Source organism: Carassius auratus, chromosome 27 (assembly GCF_003368295.1).
Source record: "Carassius auratus strain Wakin chromosome 27, ASM336829v1, whole genome shotgun sequence".
Taxonomy (NCBI): Eukaryota; Metazoa; Chordata; class Actinopteri; order Cypriniformes; family Cyprinidae; genus Carassius; species Carassius auratus.
This window is the reverse complement of record NC_039269.1, coordinates 20,726,328-20,751,117: the sequence shown is the minus strand read 5'-3', so window position 1 is coordinate 20,751,117 and position 24,790 is coordinate 20,726,328. Positions and strand designations below refer to the sequence as shown.

Genomic DNA, 24,790 nt, shown 5'->3' with positions numbered 1-24,790 from the left:
CATTGGGACGCGGGGTCTGTAAATCTGTTATTGATCACATGATCAAGGGTGGACTGGCCGTAGCTGAACTGGGTGCGGGAACAGAAACTTGCACTTGTGTTGCTCTGCCACCCGCCTGCCCTTGTTCCGATATTAGCAGCACAGCTCTGCCTTCACCCCAAAAGCGCGGATCTCACTCTGAGCCCTTGCGTTTACAACAAACCGACTGCTCGACAATGGGACCCCCTCCGTATCCCGGCCATGCTATGGATCGTACTCCAAATAAAGCGCTTTTCGCTTGAGACAGAAACATAACAGGCTTGTTTTTTGGGAGTGACTCACCTCCCCTTCCCCAGAGTTTGATTTAAAAAAAAAAAAAGAGTTCACAACCAAGATGGCCGCCGATCCCATGCAGGTAGGAAAAGTTTTTTATTTCATACGATATATATGTAAATAATCTTAAAGTGTGCACGGCGACTTTTATGCATTAAAACCCTAGTATGCGCCCTAAGCGCAGCTCTCTCGCGCACTTTCAAGCCACTACTTTTCTTCCTTTGGGACGAGCTGCTCTCTCTGTCGAGCTCATGACACGGGAAAACGGGGAATGTGGTCCGAAAACGCTTATGACAGGAGTTTAGAGCTTGTATTTTTCCCGTACAGTCATATTAGTGTCTCCACATAACACTTAATTAAAATTTTATGCCATGTTGCCTAGTGGAAACACGGAGTTGTGATGTGTTGGAATTGTACACACTGGTTGTGTCTCAAAACCCAGTGAGCTGCCTACCTAGACAGCAAAACTAGTTGAAGAGGTTAACTAAGTCAGATTTAAATGAAGATAATGGATAATTGTGAAATAAATCCACTGCCTCTAGCGTGGTATTACCATAGCTTCACTACTGTGAGATGTAGTATAGTCAAGTTTTCTATACTGGGAAGTTTCGAATTAAGTTCTGTTCTGTTGGTTTATGCTTATGTTTTTCAACATGATTTTGGGCTTGTCTTTTTGTCCTGAACTAGTGCTGAACTGCAGTCTTGTTTCCAAGACTTTGAAACTAGTTATCAGGATAGTGTAGAGTGGTTCATTGTTTAAAGTCAACTATACTAAACAATTTATATATAAATGATTCTTATGTATATATATATATATATATATATATATATATATGTGTGTGTGTGTGTGTGTGTGTGTGTGTTTATCTGCCTTTAAGACTTAAACATCAAAATTATGTTTTTGGTAAAGGGATGAAAGTAACCGCAAAGAGTTGTCAGCCATTATAAATTGACTTCTTTAAAATGCATTATTATGGAAAGCAACTGTATCCTATTACTACAAGTTATTTGAATCCTCCCAATTTCACTTTTTATGTTATTCACAATGACACAATTTTGAGCATTTGTGAATTCAGTTGTCTGCAAAATCACGTCCTGTCAGATGTCATTTTGTCAGTGCGTTCAAATTACAACCAGGAGTCTGTTGTGTTTTTGTAAACTGGAAATGACACTGTTGTTACTGAAACATGATTTGTCAGCCTTTTTCCCAAAACTGATAAGTCCCAAGACTATTGTGGAAAGTGGATGAGACAATACTGCTTAATTTGGTGTTATGTGGTGAATGAGAGGTCTGGAGACACTTGTTGGTTGAAGTGCTCCTCAGGACTGAATAAAGGAAGATTTTAACCCTCAACAGTTTGAGTATTAATGAGAACAATGCATTATTTAATGGAACATTTTTTTGTCATGCAGATTGTGCTGTTTTGATATTGGTTTTGTGTGTTTCACCTGAGTGTAGCGGCACAAGTGAGGAAGAGATAAGTCACAGCTGGCTCCGTAAATGTAGGACAGTTGCTTTTCCATGACCTTCAGTTGCCCCATGAGTCAGTGCTGTACGTGCAAGCAGACTCAGAGAGTGTCAAAACATGTATGTCAGTTATTTTTTATTTGTTTTATTTCTTTGTCAGTTATTTTTTATAAGTTTTATTTCTTTCTGTAGACAGTGAGATTTTAAAGTCATGGATGAAGTATATAAACAAGGGGGTCACCAAAGCTAAAATTTCAGAACATTCACTCCAGTTCAGCTTTATATTTTGTATTAAGAATGCACAATATATTACTAACATATCAATTACCCACAAACATCAGAGGACAGTATTTCAATTTATGTGTATCTGTCAATATTGGATATTCAAAGGTGTAATTCACTGTTGGCAAGATGGGGTTTTAATAAAAAGTTGGCAGTCTGTGCAGTAAAAAGACATTTTTTAAAATTTGATTTACGTCATCTGGTGGAATTTTGCTGGCAAAAATAAGGGCACATCTTGGTCCTGGTAAAATGGAAAAATAATACACAATGTTAACTTGCATTCATTACAGACATTGCAACAATACATAGTTGGTTTGAAATGGGAAAACATACCCTTTAAATGTACATGTTCATTGAGGTTAAATTTAGATTACCTCTGCTGTCATCTAATGCTTACTCAAAGTTCATCTTTAAAACACACTGTTAAATGTAAATTGTCAGCAGGTCTCAGATTAACTATACATTTTTCATTCTGTGCATTAATGCTGTAATGCCTCACTTGTAGCAATGAAATGACTTGATGATTTTAGTTGTTGTTAGTGTTTTCTTTTTTGCATTTAGGCAAAAAAAATAAAAAAAGTAACTTATCAGTTGATCATATTGGTATCTTCCGGAGTAATATTATCAGTGCATCTCTATTTTTACAATTTGAATGTTGATTTATTTGAATATGAATGTTATGGATTCAGATAGTGATGCACCGATAGATTTTTTTTTTCCTTTTTTTGCCTGATACGATACCGATACCAATATTGGTGAATTGCATAAAGCAGAGCTTAAAACAAGAAGAAAAACTAAGTTGGTTCCCTCCGAGCAGAATTTTAATTTAAAGATTTCTGTTCCTGTGATCCTCTGAGAAACGGGTTTGAGTAAAAAACATATTATTTATTATGTAAACTATAGGCTTTTGTTCTTCACTTCAAATTGAGCAGTATAACATTTTATGTTTCTTTAACTGTATTTTATTTTGATAATGCAGGCTCTGCAGATAACGCAATCACTGCATTGTTTTCCCAACTATTACTCCGTATTTTATGGTCATACCAATGGTGGTTTGTTATACAGATAGAAGCAAAACATCATTCAAAACTGTAAAGCTTTTGTAAAGTAAAGAAAATTGCTTTCTGCTATCTTTTTCCCCGTGAACTTTGGAGCGTGTTACAATTATCCGAAACTCAGCACTATTTTTTTTCTTTCATTTTGTTAATCTGTTTAATGTATCTATATATTCCTTTTTATGTAGCCTTTATAGTTTTATTCTGTTTTCTCCGTTTACAGTAATGCTGCAGGTGCATGATGTGTCCTTGTGTAAATCCGTGTTTTACACTGGTTTCAAACAAAAAGCTGCATATTACCTGCCGTTCATTTTCACTTAAATGCAGGCTTAATGCTTGGCAGTTAATGACATATCCTCGGATAAACTCTAACGCCAATGCATTGCCATTATGACTTACCATGATGAATTTACAGCTGAGTGTGGGCATTTCACTCGTTTTTATGCGAAAGCAGCACGTTTGCATATGGCCGTACTATACCGTCTAACAAACTATTATATTTTGTACAGATTTTTTGTTTTGGCATGTATTTAATTCTTTTGCCCAGAGAAAAGCGTTGCATTAGGCAACAGACATGCAACTCATTGTCTCCATGCAGTTAATTAATAAACCATCGGTATTGACCCTTTTCTTGATATTTTCAATATGCCTGTGGCTTTAAAGTAATCAAAACCTGGCTGATAACGATTGGCGGCCAATACATCGGTGCATCTCTAGATATTTTGCTTATTGTCTGTGCATGTTTGATAACCCTCACCTTCCTTTAGACCTGAATGAGCATATTCTGCTGAAGGTTTTTTATTAAATTTTTTTTAGCTTTATTTATGGTTCCACTTTCTCCTGGACGAAGATTAGAGGAGCCGTGTCAGTTCTCTTACATATTGTTAGTGAACTCATGAAGAGCTGGGCTAAGCAGGCTCTGGCTCACCCACTCTCTCAGACCAGTTATCCTCCCTGCTGATGTCAATGATACTGTGCTTCTTTATGTGTTTGTGTGCCTGTGTGTGTTTTCGTTCATGCTTGGGGGTTAGTGTGCAGGGTGTGCTGGGTAATGTGAATGCAATATATCATGAATCCTAATACTACCTAATACAGTTATGCCTTAGGAGGGTATTTCCTTCAGGTGTTTCCATGAAAAAAAGACCCAAGGAAGTGTTTGAAATTGTTTTTAAAGACTAAGGTAAGAATATTAACATCCAAATATATTAATATACGTTCATTTTGTACAGGCTCACATGGTTTCGGACCGGCTGGGCCTGGGGCACAACCTTGACCTGTCTGATACCATGGTGCAGCAGAAGCTAGACGAAATCAAGGAGCAGATCAAGAGGGAGATCCGCAAAGAGCTGAGGATCAAAGAGGGGGTGGAGAACCTTAGAAAGGTCACAACAGAAAAAAAGAGACTGGCGTATGTTGATAATATACTCAAGAAGTCCAACAAGAAGTTAGAGGAGCTGCATCAAGAGCTGCAGGAGCTCAACGCTCATATTGTGGTGAAGGACCCAGAGGATCTTCTCTTAGGTATGAGCAAAGCACTCATAAGTAAACTTTAACCATCTTTAGTGCCATCAGTATTTCTACACACGTTCCATTCAAAGGTGTGAGGTCAGGAAGATATATTTTTAAACAAAGCAACACTTTTGTTCAGCAAGGATGCATAAAGTGTTAGTAAAGACATTTATAATGTTATAAAAGATATCTATTTCAAATAAATGCTTTGAAGAGTCCAAAAAAAGGTATCATGGTTTCTACAAAACTGTTAAGCAGCACAAGCTTTCAACATTGAGAAAGATAATAAATGTTTTTGAGCAGCAAATTAGAGTGAGGAACTCCAAGATGATCATAAACTCCTAAACCCAGTGACGGCATACATGACAAACCCATTTTCACCTGTTCTTACTGATGCTGCCAAGACTTTACAAATCAGTCATCCTTTCAGTTCATAACATGCTTCTCCACAGTATCCACAAATCACTTTTTGATTGTTTTGAAGATAAATAGCTTTTACATGTGAGATATGTGTGCCTAGACAGTCGCACACTACAGGTGTAGCAGTTCTTGACAATAATATTTAGTTGTGAGGATATCTTAAAGAAGCTTGGTCAGATCTCTTATCCTGCTAACCACATCCTTATACGGGACAAGATGCAGCCTGGCATGGATATTATCTGATGAGAAGGGGCTTTTGTTTGGTGACTCAGCGCGAGAGGAATGTCTCCATGTCACACCTCAGTCTGTGTCGGCTAAGCAGAAATCAGCAGATGCCACAGGAAGACGACAGCGCTCCAGTGCCCGTGCCTCGCTGGTGATGTCATGGTTGAGCAGCACTTGTTGGGAGTCGGTCAGGCTGTTCTACTCACTGCTGATGGCTCAAGCCTTATGCACTTTATTTTTATCATCAGCTCTTATTACATCCATTACACAGACACGTATGTTTGTTATTGTGTGTAGCAAATAAGTATGAAATAAATAGTAAGTCCAGTATGTTATAGGTCTTCAGTCTACTTTTAAGCACCTTTGAAGTCTCATTGTAATACCTCCTGTGTGGGTGCATTTTTCCTCACCCTGTGGACTTTTTTTTAATAATAACCACAACACAGGGATCTGTATTTATGCCTTGCTTAATATGACGACTCGGGAGTCTCCAGGTGCTTAACAAAAGACGCTTGTTCTTCATTAACAAATCTATTTAATCTATTTCTGTGATGCAAAGCAACCATTCAGCAGCCATGACTCCAGTCTTCAGTGTCGCATGATCCTTTAGAAATCATTCTAATATTTGGAAGTGGAGCCAAAGAAGTATTTCTTCTTGATCGTTTTAGGATTCTTTGATGGATTGAAAATTCAAAAGACCCTTAAGGATCCTTTGTATTATTTTAAATGTCTCCTTCTTGACTTTTAATTTGGATCAATTTGATATATTCTTGCTAAATAAAAGTATTAAGTTAAATTAAGTATTTAATTAACTTTTTTTTTTTCTTCAGTCAAAGGAATGATTATTTAAAAAATCCTGCCATTGCTGCCTATGTTAAAATGTTTGTTTAATCTAAATCTGGATAAATGCTATATATATATATATATATATATATATATATATATATATATATATATATATGAATTTTTTTTCATGCACCCACAGTAATATTAACATTTTAGACTTTTATTACATGAGACCATATTGATTTAACTGAAAACTAAAATAATAATTGACTTTACCAACTGTATTATTGCTGTTGAAGATTAAATCATAGATGCTACCAAAAACATCTGTTTCTTTGTGTGTGTTATGCCTACCACCTTATTTTTTTTATTGCCCAGCTCTGCAGTCACATAAAGTGCCTTTATGACAGCTGATGTTTTTGTTTGTTATTTGCAGAAGTCTAACAGGTTTCATTTATCTGTAGAAGTAGGGGAGTTTTTACTTGTCTGGACATGAAAAGTATTGCTGTGCTTCATTGAAATAATTTCCGTTTTCCCTGTCCTTCATCAAAGCAACCAAAATATGTTCCTGGAAAGCTGCAAAACTTACAGAATTAAGAAATCACCCTCATAAGAGTGCTTGCACCATATGAACATATTTTTAACCAATAAAAATAATTTCAAATTAATCAAAAGCATAAATATTCTTACTTGAATTAGTGCCGCTTTTAAACGTGATTTTTTAATGTTACTCAAAGGTCAAACAAAGAATCAGGTACTCTTTTGCAACATCCTTCCTGTTTTTTATGGTTTAGCCAAAAATCTGGAAGTGGCCACAGAAAACTGCATAAACATAATTTTGTTGCTCTCAGACTACTCGCCTCTTTCTTCTGATCCAAAGAAAGTATCATTATTTAGTTGGTGCTGGTGTTGTGAAGTAGTTGAAGATATAAGCAGGCAATCAAATAACCCTGGAGAGGATTGACTTTGATTGTATTGACAAAAAACACAGAGATATTTCTCAAATTCTCCTTTACCTCATACAGGTTTGAGTGTAGGTTTGTTATGATGGTGAATAAATAATGACAAGAGTTATATTTTTTGGGAGAACAATCCTCTTATTTCTAAATTGCTTTAGGAAGTCTGTCTTTAGAATCTGTTTGGGTCCTACTAACTTTTACCATTTCTTTCCCAGAGTGCCCTCTTACGCTGGACAGCCCTAAAAGTGAAGCACGGACATGCACTATCAGCAGCAGACTAGCAGCTCTGAAAAAACAGAACGACATTGAATTGAAGGTGAAACAGGGGGCCGAGAACATGATCCAGATGTATTCAAATGGTTCCTCAAAGGTAGTGTACATTTGGTTTTATTTAATGACTCTTTTCGCTTGAGGGTTTTTTTTTTATTACCAGTGATGCACAATCCAGGTTCTGTTGTTTACAAAGCACATGAGAGAACACTATATAACCATCTTGGCCCTGAACCAGTCAAAAGTTCGGAGTCAGTAAAATGTTTTTGAAAGAAGCCTCTTGTGCTTACCAAGGCTGCAATTATTTGATGAATAATATAATTCAGACAGCAATATTGGGAAATAAGATTACATTTTAATATATATTTTACCTATTTTAATTTATTTAAAAATGTAATTTATTCGGCAGCCATTACTTCAGTCTTATGATCCTTCAGAAATCATTCTAAAATGCTCATATGCTGCTCAATTGCACTGTTTAATATTTTTGTGCAAACCATGTTACACGTTTTAAAGATTATTTGCTGAATAGAAAGTAGCACTATTAGTATCTTTTGGAACTTTATAAATGACTTTACCATAATTTTTTATCAATTAATTGCATAATTGATGGAAAATGTAGGCTATTCCTATCCTTAAAAAAAATATTGTACTGACCCCAATTGTTTAAATGGTAGTGCATTCTTAAGCGATAATTGCCAACACGTCTAAATAATTTTTTTTCAAATACACTCGGATAGAAATACAGGCTCCAGTTCTACTGCTTTGCTTCAATGACATGAGTTCAACTTCTGTGACTTGCCTGAGAGGTTTGGCCATAGGAGTGGTGCTGGTGATGAACTTATCCCCTCTGGCAACACACTCACACACACACACACACACAAACGCACACAAACACAAACACATGGTGCAGCCCTCTGGGAAATTTGCAAGGGCTGATGTCAACCAGGAAATGACTTGTAAACGGAAGCCTTTCCTTCTTGCACACTCTGGCACTGTATAAGTCCATGGAAAATGTTTAGCTTTTGACTAGCTTGCACAAGAGTTCTAACAGTGTTAAATATTTTACATTAATTAATTAAATGAAGAAGTAAAAAACTTTTCACACTTTTGAAATAGGGATGCACAATGTTGGATTTTGCCGGTATCCTATATGCCAATATTTTTCAACCCATTTTGGCCGATAGCTGATGCCGATACCGATATATTTTCTTTTGTTTAGAAGCAACACCAAGTCTCTCATGTGCAGAAATTATTAGCAAATTATTTTTCACTTTGATTTAAGATTTAACATTTGTAAATGTTCTAAAGCAAAAGTTCTGAAAATCTTTTAGAGCTCATAATTTGTTTAAAAAATATAACCAATAACATATTAATGAATAATTCAGTATATATAATATTATTAAAGTGACTTTTTTTTCATGTAAGCTATAGCTGCTGAACTTTAAATCAAAACATACTCATGATATTATGGCATCAGTTACTGCTGTATTTAATCAGAAACAGTCTAAATGCTATTTGTGTATGTTGCTTACATTTTTTTAGGGGTAGGCAAACAATGCCTCAGATGGAATTAAAACTAAACAGAAAGGTAATTAGGACCCAGGGGAGGCTGTCGGTGCACAGTCTATTGCTGTTGACTCTATAACACACCGAATATGTCATTCTGTACGTGGATTCTCAGTTTAAATGCAGCAATCCAAAACAACGATTCTAATCATAATTCAGGCAAAACTGTACTTCAGGAATGAGCCACACTGCTGACATGATCTAATCGCTAGCACACCCTGAGCACATTTTGAGTTAATGTATTCGTCTTTATGGGCAAGAAATATTGCCTTAATTTTTCATATCGGGCTGATGCTGATATATTATTGTGCATCCTTATTTTAAATGGATAACAAAAACTGAGTTTAGCTGAAAGAATATTTCCTGTCATCACATAAAATCTGTATTTGTTTTTGCATGACTTGATTTTATGCATCTGTTGTTGACTTTGCAGGACAGAAAACTGCTTGCAACAGCTCAGCAGATGCTTCAAGACAGCAAAACCAAGATCGAGTTCATCCGAATGCAGATTCTCAAAGCCAGCCAAACCAGCGAGCTCAGCTTTGACAACAATGATGTCATTGGTAACATTAACGCACAGTTCCTCCAGCATTAGCATTCACAGTTCAACAAGCACAAACAATAAATATGTCTGTGGTGTTGTGTTGCAGCCAAACCCATCATCAGTCCTCTGGACCTGCGGGTGGAGGAACTCTGCCATCACACACGGATAGAGTATGCTGTAGCAGAGGGGGCCAAGAATGTCATGAAGCTCTTGGGCTCTGGTAAACTGGCTGAGAAGAGGGCTCACTCAGAGGTATTTTCAACTATACCATCATCACCACCTTCTGAACTGACCATGTTGTCGGACCTTTAGCACTATTTTTAAGTTTTAACCCTTTGACCTTGACCAGAGAGACTACCAGCAGTGTATGAGCTGGTGTGTAAAAAAAAGATTTTTACAGTCTTTGATGAAAGGTTTTGATCCATTTAAAACCTTTGAGATATATATATACACACACACACACACACACACACACACAGTGGATACGGAAAGTATTCAGACCCCCTAAATTTTTCACTCTTTGTTATATTGCAGCCATTTGCTAAAATCATTTAAGTTAATTTCCTCATTAATGTACACACAGCACTCCATATTGACAGAAAAACACACAATTGTTGACATTTTTGCACATTTATTAAAAAAGAGAAACTGAAATATCACACGGTCCTAAGTATTCAGACCCAGGATATCCCTGTACTTAGCCACATTCATCTTTCCCTCCATTGCAAGTCGTCCTGTCCCTGCAGCTGAAAAACACCCCCACAGCACGATGCTGCCACCACCATGCTTCACTGTTGGGACTGTATTGGACAGGTGAACAGCACTGGCTGGTTTTCTCTACACACATCGAATTAAGGCCAAAAAGTTCTATCTTGGTTTTGTGTAATCAGACCAGAGAATCCTTCAGGTGTTTTTAAGTAAACTCCATGGGGGCATTCATGTGTCTTGCAATGAGGAGAGGCTTCCGTTGGGCCACTCTGCAATAAAGCCCAGACTGGTGGAGGGCTGCAGTGATGGTTGACTTTCTACAACGTTCTCCCATCTCCCATCTCCCGACTGCATCTCTGGAGCTCAGCCACAGTGATCTTTGGGTTCTTCTTTACCTCCCTCACCAATGCTCTTCTCCCCAGATAGCTCAGTTTGGCTGAACGGCCAGCTCTAGGAAGGGTTCTAGTCATCCCAAACATCTTTCATTTAAGGATTATGAAGGCCACTGTGCTCTTAGGAAGTTTAAATCTAGCAGAAATATTTTTTGTATCCTTTGCCAGATCTGTGCCTTGCCACAATTCTGTCTATGAGCTCTTCAGGCAGTTCCTTTGACCTCATGATTCTCATTTGCTCTGACTTTCACTGTGAGCTGTAAGGTCTTACTTATATAGACAGGTGTGTGGCTTTCCTGATCAAGTCCAGTCCATATAATTAAACACAGCTGGACTCAAATGAAGGTGTAGAACCATCTCAAGGATGATCAGAAGAAATGGACAGCACCTGAGTTAAATATATGAGTGTCACTGCAAAGGGTCTGAATACTTAGGACCATGTGATATTTCAGTTTTTCTTTTTTAATAAATGTCAACAATTCTGTGTTTTTCTGTCAATATGGGGTGCTGTGTGTAAATTAATGAGGAAAAAAGGAACTTAATTGATTTTAACAAATGGCAATATAACAGAGTGAAAAATTTAAGGGGGTCCGAATACTTTCCGTACCCACTGTATATGTATGTATGTATGTATGCATATTAGAGGTGTAATGATACATATATTCATACTGAACGGTCACGGTACAGATATCTCTGTTCAGTGCCTTACAACGAATACAGGCAATTCACCCTCAATCCAGAAGGGGGCGCCCTGAGTAATGCAACACTGTTTAATAACCGCCAGCAGAAGAACAACAAGCGAATGCCATGAGTTTCGCACTTGAAAACAAAGCCAAAACAAAGACAGTGACCATGTGCTGATTCTGAATGCGTCTCTCACATAGACTGAAAGGTGTATACTTTAAAGGCTTGCGCACTCAACTGTTTGCGAAATGGAGCTTTGTGATTTTGTATCCTATATCTCTCATTCGGCACAAATCCAAGTATTCCATAATATTTCCATGTTTGCGATGTATCTGAATGCTAAACTATTATTTATTATGTAAATTATAGGTTTTGTATTTCAGTCACATTCCAATGGTTACAGAGGCAGGCACGCTGATGTTTGGTTCACTGTATTTTATTTTGATAAAGTGCCAACTGTACTGTCAAGTTAGCAGTGCTGGAACTGATATGTTTTGTGTGTGTATGCGCCTGCGCGATCACTTCAACTGTTTCCTTATACCAGCAGAATTAACTCATTAATAATGCATCACTGTTAAAGATCTACTTTTATTCGTGTACACTCACAATGAAAACAAAACATTTTGCTTTTGTAAAATAAAGAAAATAAATAGGAGTTTCTTTTCTATGAACAAATTCTATGAACAAATTGTGTCACAAAAATGAACTGAAACTCAGCATACGTTAAATGTCATACTGTCCCCTGCGTTGTCATTGACGGCTGTTTGGGGAAACTCCTATTTACTCTTACTGAAGCCTGATTTGTTGATGTTTGTGTAGTTGAACAAACCAATGGTGCTCAAGCCCACCAGAGGGGGGCCATTTAATTATAATCTTCTCCTTCAGCAATGAGACGATCTCTTCGCTGACTCTGTGATGAAGCAAGAAGCACAGCCTGCTCCTTCGCGATCAAACCAAGCCACTGCAGTGGAAGGAGATTCCCACAGTCACAATGAGTGTGTCGCCTGTCTGGGGGTCTCTCATGCAGAGGCTGCACTCACCAAGAATCTCGCCCGTCTTCAGTCATGCTTCACATTCTTTCACAAAGGTGGTCCTCCCTGCTCTGTTCTCCCAACTACTTTCTCTCTGAAGAGCTAACCTTTTTACAGGAGCAGCTGGATAAGGGGTGCACCCTTTCTTGGCTTAAAGTCTATGTGGCAGCCATCACAGCTCTAAAGGACTGCCTGTCACAAAGCAAAGGCTGTTTCATTGGATAGTAGATGCTATAGCTCTTGCTCATGCCTCAGCTGGCTTGCAGTGCCCTTTGAGTGTGAGGGCCCATTCCACCAGAGGAATGGCCCCCTCTTGGGTGGGGAAAGTTATCTCAAGTTGACCTCAGAACATTCCGGGTCTCTTTGTGGCTCAAATTTATGGAGCCCTTACTGAGTGTTCCTGGGCTAAGCTCACGGAACAAGCTACTTTCTGCATCTGCTTAGCATGGAGTTAATGGATACTATTCCCTACTAGTCGTTAATGATGACACAACAGGAGTTCAGCATCAAAAGGTCAAAAAACCCTAATCAGAAAACCTACCTGTGATTTTTAAAGAAATTTATTAGCAAATTCAGGTGTTTTTGGAGCAGGAAAGTGGATCTCTCGAGCCAGATTTGAAGATCACTGCTATAGTGAATTGATGGCTGTCGCTTCAGTAATTGAATCCAATGAAATGCCACTCCAGGCCAACTTGTATAGCAGTTGGCTACACCCTCTCTGGCGAGCCTGAGCACCATAGGTTTGTGCAACTACACAAACATTAACAAATCAGGCTTCAGTAACCGAGTAAACAGGAGTTTCCCCAACCAGTCGTCCATGATGATGCAATGCTCATTCCTTTATCTCAGGGTACTGAGGTTATGTGAGTAACCAGAGCATTTTTTTTTCAGGCAAGAATTAATTCCTTGTATGTCTGTACTGCATATTTTATTACACACACACACACATATATATATATATATATATATATATATATATATATATATATATATATATATATATAAGTATTTTTTAGTATTTTCACATCTAAATGGAATTTAACATTTCTACTACTGTCTGTTCAAAATAAATGAAAAGAAACCTAGCATAGTATATTTTGCAGGCCCCATGTCCAGCGAGCAGGATACGGCCTCTAGAAGAAGCCGCCACCCTTTACCTGCTGGACAACTTGTATATATATTAGTGGTGGGCCATTATCGCCGTTAATGTGCTGCGTTAACGGGAGACTCTTATCGGGCGATAAAAAAAAAATCGCTGTTAATCTATTCTCAAAGTTGGGTTGAGAGCTGGGTCTATACTAGGCGAGCTGTGATAACTTTCACCTTGATATTTTAGCGCGGATGTATGACTAAGCGAATTGCACTGTAGGGGGTCTTCGAACCTGTGTGTATGCCTACTGTGAAATTACCACATCAAACGTGATGTGCTAACATGGATGCAGCTGAAGCCGCCAGGTTTGCTTAAGGGAAAAATCTTTTTTTTAAGAAGCTTCCCAATGGAAACCTCAACAAGACGCATGCCTGTTTCACACATAATCCGTCTGCAGTGCGTATGCAGTCCGTGTGCGTTACCTATGTGGTTCAGCACGGACTCGATGTGCTTTCACACAGGACGTGTTTGCAGTCCACTACTCGGTACGTACACGACCGCTGCATTGCTGCAGACGCACCGCTCCTGGAACGCACTGACGGACGGCAACCACGTGAACGCTGGAATCTGTTAACATGAGTGCGTAAAAAAAATATGAAACAAATACGCACTGCAGAAGAGTATGTGGGAAACAGGCGTAAGGTTGTTTGCACCTTGTGCAATGTGTTATTAGTTTACAGCTTTCTCAAGCACTTTGTGATGCATTTTGGAAACAGGAGATGAGCCCCTAGTCTAATGCACCACCTAGCTTGAGAAACCCGTTATAAAAGACTTACTTTTAGTCATTATTTTTTTTTGAGTAGCACACATATTCTGAATGCCTTTGGCAGAATTCAGATGAGCCATTTTAATCTAGATTAATATAGATTAATTCCAATATTACAGTGAGATTAATCTAGATTAAAAAAATTAATGTGTGTGTGTGTATATATTAATAAAGACAAAGTTCATTAATGGTGAATTGTTCTGTTAATGTTATTTTTCAGTTTAGCATCTACAAGGTGCGGCAGGCAACATTACAGAAAGTTTGACAAATATTTGTGTGCAGAAAAAGTCCATAGTCTGTTGTCAGTAGTGTAGCAATGTATGAAGCACAGCTTACATAGAAGTTACTTTCAAACCAAGCAGCTTTCTCTTCATCAATGCAGTTTATTTGCATAACCAACTTGAGTAAAAGCAAAATATGTGTGAAGAGTTCTGTTGCTATGACTGGATTTCACCCACAGCATTTCAACAAGCAACAGTAAATGTGACTGCACCTTTAGATTAATATCTGTGCATCCAACTGCCATTAATTCCTCTGCTGTAATTTTGTCAAATTCAGGCCCAAGCCAGGTTTAATGAGTCCAGCCAGAAGCTGGATTTGTTGAAATATTCCCTGGAGCAGAGACTCAACGAGCTTCCAAAGAACCATCCCAAGAGCAGTCTGATCATGGAGGAGTTATCGCTTATGTCCTCTCCAGCCCTCAGTCCTCGCCAGAGCTTCATATCGACACAGAACCACAACAGCACTGTTAAAAACCAGTACAGCACCAAACCAGCTGCACTCACAGGTGACCAAAACATATTACCTTCAGATTTACCTTAAATGTTATTAAAGTGTCATGAAGCTGCAAACGGGGGTTATTAAGATTAAAATAAAAACAATATATTCTGCAGATTAAAATAAAAACAATATAATCTGCAAGAATGCATTAATTCATCAGAGGTGACATTAAAGACATTTAGAATCTTTGATTCTAATAAAAATGTTTTATTATTGATTAAAATTGATTAAAATAAATTATATTTTTTTGAACTTTGTTTGTCAACGTATCCTGAAATAAAATGTCATGGTTTCCAGAGAAATATCAAGCAACACAACTGTATAAAAAATGTATCTTGAGCATCAAAGCAGCATATTAGAATAGTTTCGGAAGGATTATGTGACATTGAAGACTGGAGTAATGGCTGCAGAAAATTCAGCTTTGGCACTTTTAAATTACATGTTAAGATGTATTAAAATAGAAACCATTATTTTAAATTGTAATAATATTTTACAATATTACTGTTTCCCCTATATTTTTCAAATAAATGTAGACTGCGTGAGCATAAGGGTTCTTTAAAAAAAAAATTGTAAATCCTACTGACCCCAAACTTTCAAATGGAAGCATATTTTAATGGTGATTGTTTTTGACAAAAACAGGCAAATTAGAGGTTCGGCTCATGGGATGTCAGGACCTGTTAGACAATGTTCCTGGTCGTTCTAAAGCCACATCGGTGCCGCTGCCCGGTTGGAGCCCCAGTGAAACGCGCTCCTCTTTCATGAGTCGTGGGAACCGTAGAGGAACCAGCGTTCGGAATCTCTCCAAAAATGACGAATTGTCCAGTTGAGTAGTTCTTAGAGCTTTCTTTTAAGTGGCTTTTCACCAGCCTTTCATTTGACTTTACAACTAAAAAGCAAAGCTGTGGCAGTTCAGAAGCTTAATGTGTGTATGTGTCTCTGTTTGTCTCCAGATGAGATTAGTGCTGTTCTGAAGCTTGACAACACTGTAGTTGGTCAGACCAGTTGGAAACCTGTCAGTAATCAGTCATGGGACCAGAAGTTTACATTAGAGCTAGACCGGGTAAACTCACTGTACATTGTTTATTTATGCATAAAATGCTTCTGGGTCTTGTTTGTTTATATATATATATATATATATATATATATATATATATATATATATATATTTGTACGTTTGTTTACCACAGTCTCGTGAGCTGGAGATATCTGTGTATTGGAGAGATTGGCGGTCCCTTTGTGCTGTGAAATTCCTGCGACTGGAGGACTTCCTGGACAACCAGCGGCACGGAATGTGCCTTTACCTTGAGCCACAAGGGACTCTATTTGCAGAGGTACCTTTACAATATTGTCTCTCAGCGATCAATACTTTCCCACAAAGCTCCCTCTGATTAGCAGCCCAGAGCTCTGTGAGAAAATCAAAGAGGAATTCCTCATGCGCAGTGGCCCCTGAATCCCCCGGGCAGGTTTTCCCACCTTTGCTTCTCTAAAGAAACTGAACCTAGTAGATCTGAAGTGGAATTTGATTAGTTTCACAGCTCAATCTAAAAGCCATTTTTGTTGCAGGTTACCTTTTTTAATCCAGTCATTGAGAGAAGAACCAAACTCCAAAGGCAGAAAAAGATCTTCTCAAAACAACAAGGTGAGGGCATTTCTTCGACACAGCAGATTAATATTGACGTTAAGCAATTTGACAATTCATCAAAATGGTTTTCTTGAGCAAAATAAAAAAATGTTGAAAAATAGCTTTGTAGGACCATTTGCAAGACCTATAGAATTAAATTGTACCCTTTTTGTGTGTGGGGAAGTCATGGCCTAATGGTTAGAGAGTTTGACTCCTAACACTAAAGTTGTGAGTTCGAGTCTCGGACCGGCCAACTGATTGGTCAACTGACATAGTTTTGATTGATTGTTCCGCACACAACTTCACGGTAAACAATACCTAAGCATCTTTTTGGGGTGAATTATGTCTTATTCCTCTCATCGCGAAGCAAACAGTAAAATCAAAAACTTGAACTGTCTCGCTTCTTTCTCTTCTTAGTGGGTGTATTCAAGCCGCGCGCTTCAGTTTGAATCTGAAAAGCGCGTTCAGCGCGGGGCCGTGGTCACATTAGATATAACGAAGGGAGACATGAAAAACAGACATCGCGTTGTTTTCATATGGATTACTTTATCACAGTATATCTGTTTTCGGCAGCACTTGTTTAGTGTTAAAGTAGACATGTCAAGCTTTCTATAGATATCTCTCTCATGTCTCTTCGTTGAGTATTCACGGAGTTACACTTCATTTTAATGACGTGTTTGTAAATGAAGATCAGCGCAGACAGCACACATACTGATAAGACGCTCGGGAGAAAACAAACACATAACTTCATAATCATACTTCGCGTTGTGATTCGGAGATGCTCGTTGGTCTAAATAAAGTTGGTAATGAACCCTCTTTTATGGCCAAACGCTTTGACAATCCCGCTGTACTCACCGAGATTAGAAAAGCATTCATCAGTGAAATGTTGTGAACACAACAAGGATTTGTTGTACTGCTCTGGTATTGTGGTAAAAATTAATTTTAGCCATTGGTTCTTCTGATCTTCATTCTTTGGCAGTGAAAATAAAACAAACTTGCCTTTACAATTAAAAACACACTGTTTCCTCGACATGATGCTCTCACACCAACCAGAGCAACTGTGTGTGGGGGGGGTGGGGGGGTGCAGGTCAGAGTTCCGTTTCTCCCAAGACGGTAGGCGGAGATTATTTTGCAAAGTGTTCCTAGAGACGTACATAGAGATGGGCAAAAGATTTGAAATCTATAACGACTCGTTTCGGCGATTCAGATTCGACTCCTTACTTGACTGATGGACAGATACATCATACACTGTAATACAGGTAATTTTGGATTTCCCATCTGTGTGGCTCTTTAATATTTAGGTGGAAAGTGCAATACTTAATAATACATGTAAATTACTTAATTTTTATACTTTTAATGCTTAATAATACATGTAATACATTTTTCAGGATTCTTTGATGAATAGAAAATTAAAAAAACAGCAACTTTGCGCAAATTATGAGATAAATGTCTGTTTACATTGTAAACAATCAGCATTTTCAAAAACTGGGTACAATGAGATGACACTATTTTACTCACCCTTCAACAATCGATAATTAAAAGGAAATTTTTAAGTCTAAAAGCATTTACGAATCACTTTCAACATAACCTAAATAACTCTTAAAGATCCTCCTCCTACCCGCAGCAATATAAGTACGTGTTAAATATCATTATAGTAATAGTAATATATTTCGTAACAATTACATTTTACATCATCTGTGTGAAAACAGACCTAGAAAGAGATATGGGGATTTGAGTAGAAAAATGAAAGATTCTTAGTGCATTCCAGGGAATTATTCATAATTTATATCATAAATTAAATTGGGAGAACAGATCACAAATGCACAGTATATGTTGGCTTTTTTCATATACTTACAGTGGAAAATATTATACTTAGCATGAAAATAATGCAGTGGGCTGAAAAGAGCTATTCTATAGATTTTGTTTTTATATCAAGTCGAATTAATATACCAAACATAACCTGACTTAGTATTTCTATCGCAGCCTTATGAACTCAAATGATTTGTCGCAGTCTTTTTGAGTGGAACTTCCCCAAACTGAAAGTACCCCCCGTAATTTAAACCACAGTAGGCTCTTTAGGAAAGAGCTGGATAGCATTATAACGTTCTTTACTGTCGGTTTGATCAATTTAATGCATCCTTGCTGAATCCAAGTATTAATTTATCAAAAAAAATAATTTTTTACTGACCCCAAACTTTTAACGGTAGTGTAGGCTGGCTACGGGTTTGTGTTTAGGTCTAATACTGGGCAGGCTGTTTTTATTGTATTTATTTTTGTGATGTAACAAAATCTTAAATTTCATAGCAAGCTCGGGAGACAGTTACAATATGTTTACATAGAAATTCAAACGGTTTTATTTCAAAAAGAAAATGTTGACTTTTAAGAGCAGCTAATAAATTAAATATTAAAGCTGTCACAAAAAAACTAATTATGGGCCACTTACAAATACAATTCCTTTTCATAATACAGGCAAACTGCTTGTAATAAAGCAAAACCATGATTTATTCCCACCTGTCAACAAACATGGGCTTCGGTCCCAAACCTGCACCTTCTGAAAGCTTTCCTTTGTGAAACACCATTTGTTTTAGTTTATGTTATTGTCGTTGTAGCTACAGTTTTATATTACCATGATCTCGAAGTTTAGAGGTTTATAGGGGTCTGATAAATGTGTTTCTTCTCGTCTCCCATGTCTGCAGGGAAACCCTTCCTACAGGCCTCGCAGATGAGCATCGGTACATGGGGCCGGCTGGTGAGGAGGGCCAATCTCTCTCCCAATAACTCATTTAGTCCTCAAGTGGCAGAGCTGGCAGCTGAGACTGGACAAAGCAGTCACCCAGGAACCCCTGCTCTGAGGAGGCATGGACATACAATATAATGAACACACTTACTTTGTTAAACTTGTCATTATGCAGTGCTTTCAAATGTCTGTTTGTGTTCGTCTGCCCTCTCTAGTGACCCAACAGTGACAAAACTGGACTTTGACAAAGACGCTACAAGAAAGCATTACTCTCCTGTTAGTGTAAGAGAAGTCTTGCCTAAGGACAGGATCCCAAACAAAGAGCAAAAACAGGTAACAGCACGCACTATCATGTGGTTGTTGTAGAGATAAGCTGTCCAGGCATCTGTGTTGATGTCATCTGTTTTTTTGAAAGCACAGTTAGACTCCTTTAAACTCTGAGGATAAAGATCTGAAGCGGACGTGTAATTCATGTTTTGCATCTAAAAGGAAAAGGAAATGAATTGACCATTGCCTTTAATAACGTAAAGATAACAGCTATCCAGTGTCATCTTGTATAAACAGCGGCAGCTGAAAGGCTTATGTTCTTCTTTTACAGGACGCTTTGACTTCATTTGACTACCGAAATGACAGAAATAGCATCATTGTTCAATCTGAGCTTGAAGAAGTCGTGGAACATGAGACTCAGCCGTCAGCGTTACAGCTCAACACAGAAATAAGGTGAACTATTTATAGTTTGTCTTGTACTAGCAAGTACAGTATGCACGACCTTACTAAAGGACTTTTGTTGTTGTAGGGATGAAGAGGAGGAAGAACAGTTTCATTTCAGTCTTAAAGACTTTAAATGTGTTGCAGTGTTAGGCCGTGGCCATTTTGGAAAGGTATGAGGCTATTTACAGTTTCCTGTTTTTTTTTGTTTTTTTTGTGGTGATTGCTGAGGCAATATCATTTTTGGATATTCAGGTAACACTTTACAATAAGGTTATATCAGTTCATGTTAGTCGATAACCATGAGCCAAACATTTGTTTCAGTGTTTAATGTTAGTTAATAAAAAATACAAATAAAAAACTTTGTTTAGGTCTCAAAATATCCCTTTTTCATGTTTTCATATTGGGCATTATAATTTTGTGATGCCTTAATTAATCTGTCGCTTTTAAAATGTTTGATTTTAGTTTTCAGTCTTTATTTAGAAAAATGTTTATGTAATATATATAATATAATCTGTATTTGATATTTTTCTGTATTTGACCATTTATCGGTTATTGTTCACAAAAAAATGACATTCCTACTTTTTTTTGCTATTTACTTTAGGTAACAATTTACTCAAAGCCTTTATGTATAACGCTTTATAAATTTAGTTTTAATGCATTAATTGTGCCTTGTAATGCAATTTATAATGCATCGTACAATCTCATGAATAACTGTAACCACAATTAATACATTATAACACTTAGCAATTAATTGTTACACTATGCATTTTAAATTTGGTTATAAATATTTTCAACAGTGTTATAATGTATAACAATGCACATTATGAATGATTATAATGCATTATAGCCTCTAATAACCCTTTATCTTACTTTACTGAAAGCCATTATACATAAAGGCTTTAAGTAAAGTGTTACCTAACTTTATTTGTAAGTGATATGTTTGTTTTCTGTGACAGATCATACACATACACAGATCATACAGCTGGCAAAAAATGCTATATTTACATTTAAAGAGTGAATGGTATCTTTATCAAGATATCGTCGAGACTCGAGCGTGGTCTTACAGGACTAGTAAACAACCACCATAAATGCCCTAACAACCATATAGCACTACATATACCTTGACAAATACCCGAAATAGTGACAGTGACTTTTCTAGCAGGAAACACCATCTGTTTTCACTTTCCCTTTTCCTCCAGGTGTTATTAGCGGAATACAGTATTACAGGTGAAATGTTTGCCATCAAGGCCCTTAAGAAGGGAGATATTGTCACACGTGATGAGGTTGAAAGGTAAATTGTTCTCTTCTGTTTTATATATGTTTTATATATGTGTGAGCAAAATGTATTAACTAATAGCTGTCTTATTTTGTATTCTCCCAGTTTGATGTGTGAGAAGAGGATATTCGAGACTGTGAACAGTGTGCGGCACCCGTTCCTCGTCAATCTTTTTGCATGTTTCCAGACCAAAGAGCATGTGTGTTTTGTGATGGAGTATGCGGCGGGAGGAGACCTCATGATGCACATTCACGCCGATGTGTTTTCAGAGCCACGGGCCACGTGAGGGACACAAAAGTCATGCTTTTAGATGATTGTAATCAGGCTTAAGTCATCTTTACATGTTCTGTTGTTGTTGATTGTTGCAGGTTTTATGCAGCCTGTGTCGTCCTGGGGTTACAGTTTTTACACGAGCATAAGATTGTATACAGGTATTAGAAAAAATCTGTTCTTTACTATTGAATTTTTGACATAAATATTCATTGTATTTCGTTAAGTGCATTTGAGGGTTAATAAATGTATTCTTCAGAGATCTGAAGTTGGATAACTTACTGCTTGACACAGAGGGATTCGTCAAGATTGCCGACTTTGGTCTTTGTAAAGAAGGTAAGGATAAGCTTGTTGTTGTGTTGTCTGCTGTACAAAATCCAGAGGCAAATGTTCTACTCTTTTCTGTGTTAGGAATGGGTTACCGGGACAGAACGAGCACTTTCTGTGGCACTCCAGAATTTCTGGCACCTGAGGTGTTAACCGAAACCTCCTACACACGTGCGGTGGACTGGTGGGGGCTCGGCGTGCTTATCTTTGAGATGCTTGTCGGGGAGGTCAGACCTCATCCACTTCGGTTTATTCTTTTCTCATAATCTCTCCAAATACACTACCTTAAAAGTTTGGGCTCAGAGTTTTATTTTATTTTATTTTATTTTAAATAAGTATCTTATGCACACCAAGGCTACATTTAATCATTTAATTAAAAGTACAATAAAACATAAAAAATATATATTTTAATATAAAAAAAATTCTGAAATCATTCTAATATATAGTTTATATTATTGTGGAAACCATTATACATTATGCATTTATTTGAGATAGAAATAACATTATTCATAATTCATGTTTCTATAGTCTCCATTTCCTGGTGATGATGAAGAGGAGGTGTTTGACAGCATTGTGAATGATGAAGTTCGCTACCCAAGATTCCTCTCAACAGAAGCCATCTCCATTATGAGAAGGGTTGGTACTAAGAGCTTTACCAGTGTGAACTTACCAGGTGTGGACACGAATACCAGTCTTGTTATTAACTTCTTTCTCTTTCGCACACAGTTATTAAGAAGGAATCCCGAGCGACGACTTGGAGCCGGTGAACGTGACGCAGAGGATGTGAAGAAACATCTGTTCTTCAGGGTAACTTCTGAACCATCTGCCTACATGTCTCAGTTCATTCCAAGCAATGTATTTATCCCTTTCTCTGAATATCAATCTTATCTGTGCCTTATTGTTTTTTTACAGAATATTGACTGGGATGGACTTTTAGCAAAGAAAGCGAAGCCACCATTTGTACCCACAATCCAGAGTTCCAGTGACGTTAGTAATTTTGACGATGAATTTACCTCAGAGGCTCCGGTGCTCACACCTCCCAGAGAGCCTCGGCCCTTGACCCAGGACAAGCAGGACCTGTTTGCAGACTTTGACTATATTGCAGATTGGTGTTAGCCATGTGTTGACATCCCTCCCTCTCCACACACACACACACACACACACACACACGCACACACAGATACAGAAAATGTGAATCGGATCATTTGCAAATATCCCTTTTTTGTTGCAGTGTTATTTTAGGATTACCACAACCCCTTTTCCATTTTAACATGAAGAAGAAACTTTGATTTTCAGGTTCGGGATAATTATTCAATTTCATCAGGACCTAAGCACTGATCATGAAAAACATAAACTGAGCAGTTTAGTTTACAACTGGACTTACACAATGCACCATGTGATCAGGTGCCTCACTGACACCCCCTAGTGTTGAGGAAGTCAGCAGGCCACATCCACATTCTTCTTGCCACAGAATTTCTTCAGTTATACTGAGAACTATGAGCCTTTGTTTTTGAAGCATTTACAATGCGTGTAGTTTAAAAAAATCTGTCAGCTGTCAAGGTTAATCCTGTGAAAGCGTTTTAAAGCCATAGACCGAAAAAATAGGTGATACATTGTACCTCATCCAATGAATGTCAAGTTTGCCACTATTTCCAAATTATCTAGCCATTTTATCTGATGGAATCTATACTCTTCCCTACAGTGCAGTATTAATGCATTATGATGCAAGTTAGAATGAAAACCGCAAATTACTACCAGTTACAACTCTAGTCATGTCAATGCTTTGACACAGAAAATGCATTTACTTCCATTCAGTAAGTTATTATTATTTTTAATTACGTTTCAGGATGGGGGTCATGTGTTTTTTTTTTAACCAGACTCAAGCTGTCGGTGGATTTACACTACGTTTAAAAGTTTGGGGTCAGTAGGATTTTTAAGTTAATATGTTAATACTGTACGTAATTAAACACTGAAAATTCAGCTTAACCATCACAGGAGTAAACCACGTCTTAAAATGTATTAAAATACTGAACGGTAATTTAAAGCGACACTATGTTAATTTTGGCACTCTGGCGGTTAATAAACAGAACTGCACGCATCCCGCGGAAGAACATTTTAACCGGTGCTACATAAAGCTCTAAATTCGAGAATTCACCAAATTCACAAGTGCGATTCACGCAGGTAACTGCAACCGAACTGGCTAAAATAATCACTTATAAATGTATCGTAGTGATTTGGGATAAGACAAAAACGCGTCTTGGTAGATGAATTTATAATGTACTCGCTCACTATATACATTTTGCTAATTTTGAACGCCGAAAAAGTTACATAGTGTTGCTTTAAAATGTCAATATTATTTAACAATGTTACCGTTTTACTGGATTTTTGTTCAAATTGATTTTTCAAAGAGATTTCTGTGAATAAGGTTAAACAATTTTACCAACCTCAAACTTTTAAACAGTAGTGTGAATGTAACAGGCAATCACATTACCTCATTGCCTAGTTGTTCCCTACTGAAATTCCTCCATTTTTTTTTCTTTTTTTCTTATGTGGTCATGAGACATGACTGACTGGAATATATACTAGACACCAAATATATATATAGAAATATACTAATAACTGGTCTACATGTTCAAAAATAGGCCTCTACCTTCATATGTGTAATAAGCAATTCAAGTGGAGTAGAAGATAATAGTTGGAGGTCTGATGTATTATATGGGCTACACTACATAAACACTATCAAGCTGGAAGCACTCATTTTTTGTTTAAAATATCCATGTTTTATCTAAATGGTGGGAAAACAAATGGACTGTACAAAGCTTTTCTACCCACTACTTGTATGTTGGAGCAAGATGCAGAAGAAAAGTTTCAAAGGTACAGTCGTGAAGTTTGACTTGACAATGGTGTAAATAACAGGTTTTGCTAAAAAAAAAAAAAG

At 37.4% G+C, this 24,790-nt stretch overlaps 1 protein-coding gene across 1 annotated transcript; it reads left to right on the top strand.

Annotated features, from left to right (window-relative positions):
* On the top strand, positions 1-24,789 carry pkn2a (protein kinase N2a). Its single transcript, XM_026206528.1, has 22 exons — positions 1-394; positions 4,347-4,638; positions 7,232-7,386; positions 9,289-9,418; positions 9,506-9,651; positions 14,689-14,917; positions 15,550-15,732; positions 15,861-15,970; positions 16,098-16,241; positions 16,474-16,549; positions 19,228-19,387; positions 19,484-19,601; positions 19,867-19,988; positions 20,065-20,149; positions 21,179-21,270; positions 21,361-21,537; positions 21,624-21,686; positions 21,785-21,861; positions 21,937-22,079; positions 22,381-22,488; positions 22,579-22,659; positions 22,765-24,789. Exons 1-22 carry the CDS (start codon positions 374-376, stop codon positions 22,966-22,968), a joined length of 2,916 nt encoding a protein of 971 aa, XP_026062313.1. The 5' UTR covers positions 1-373; the 3' UTR covers positions 22,969-24,789.
* Position 24,790: the final 1 nt, after the last annotated feature.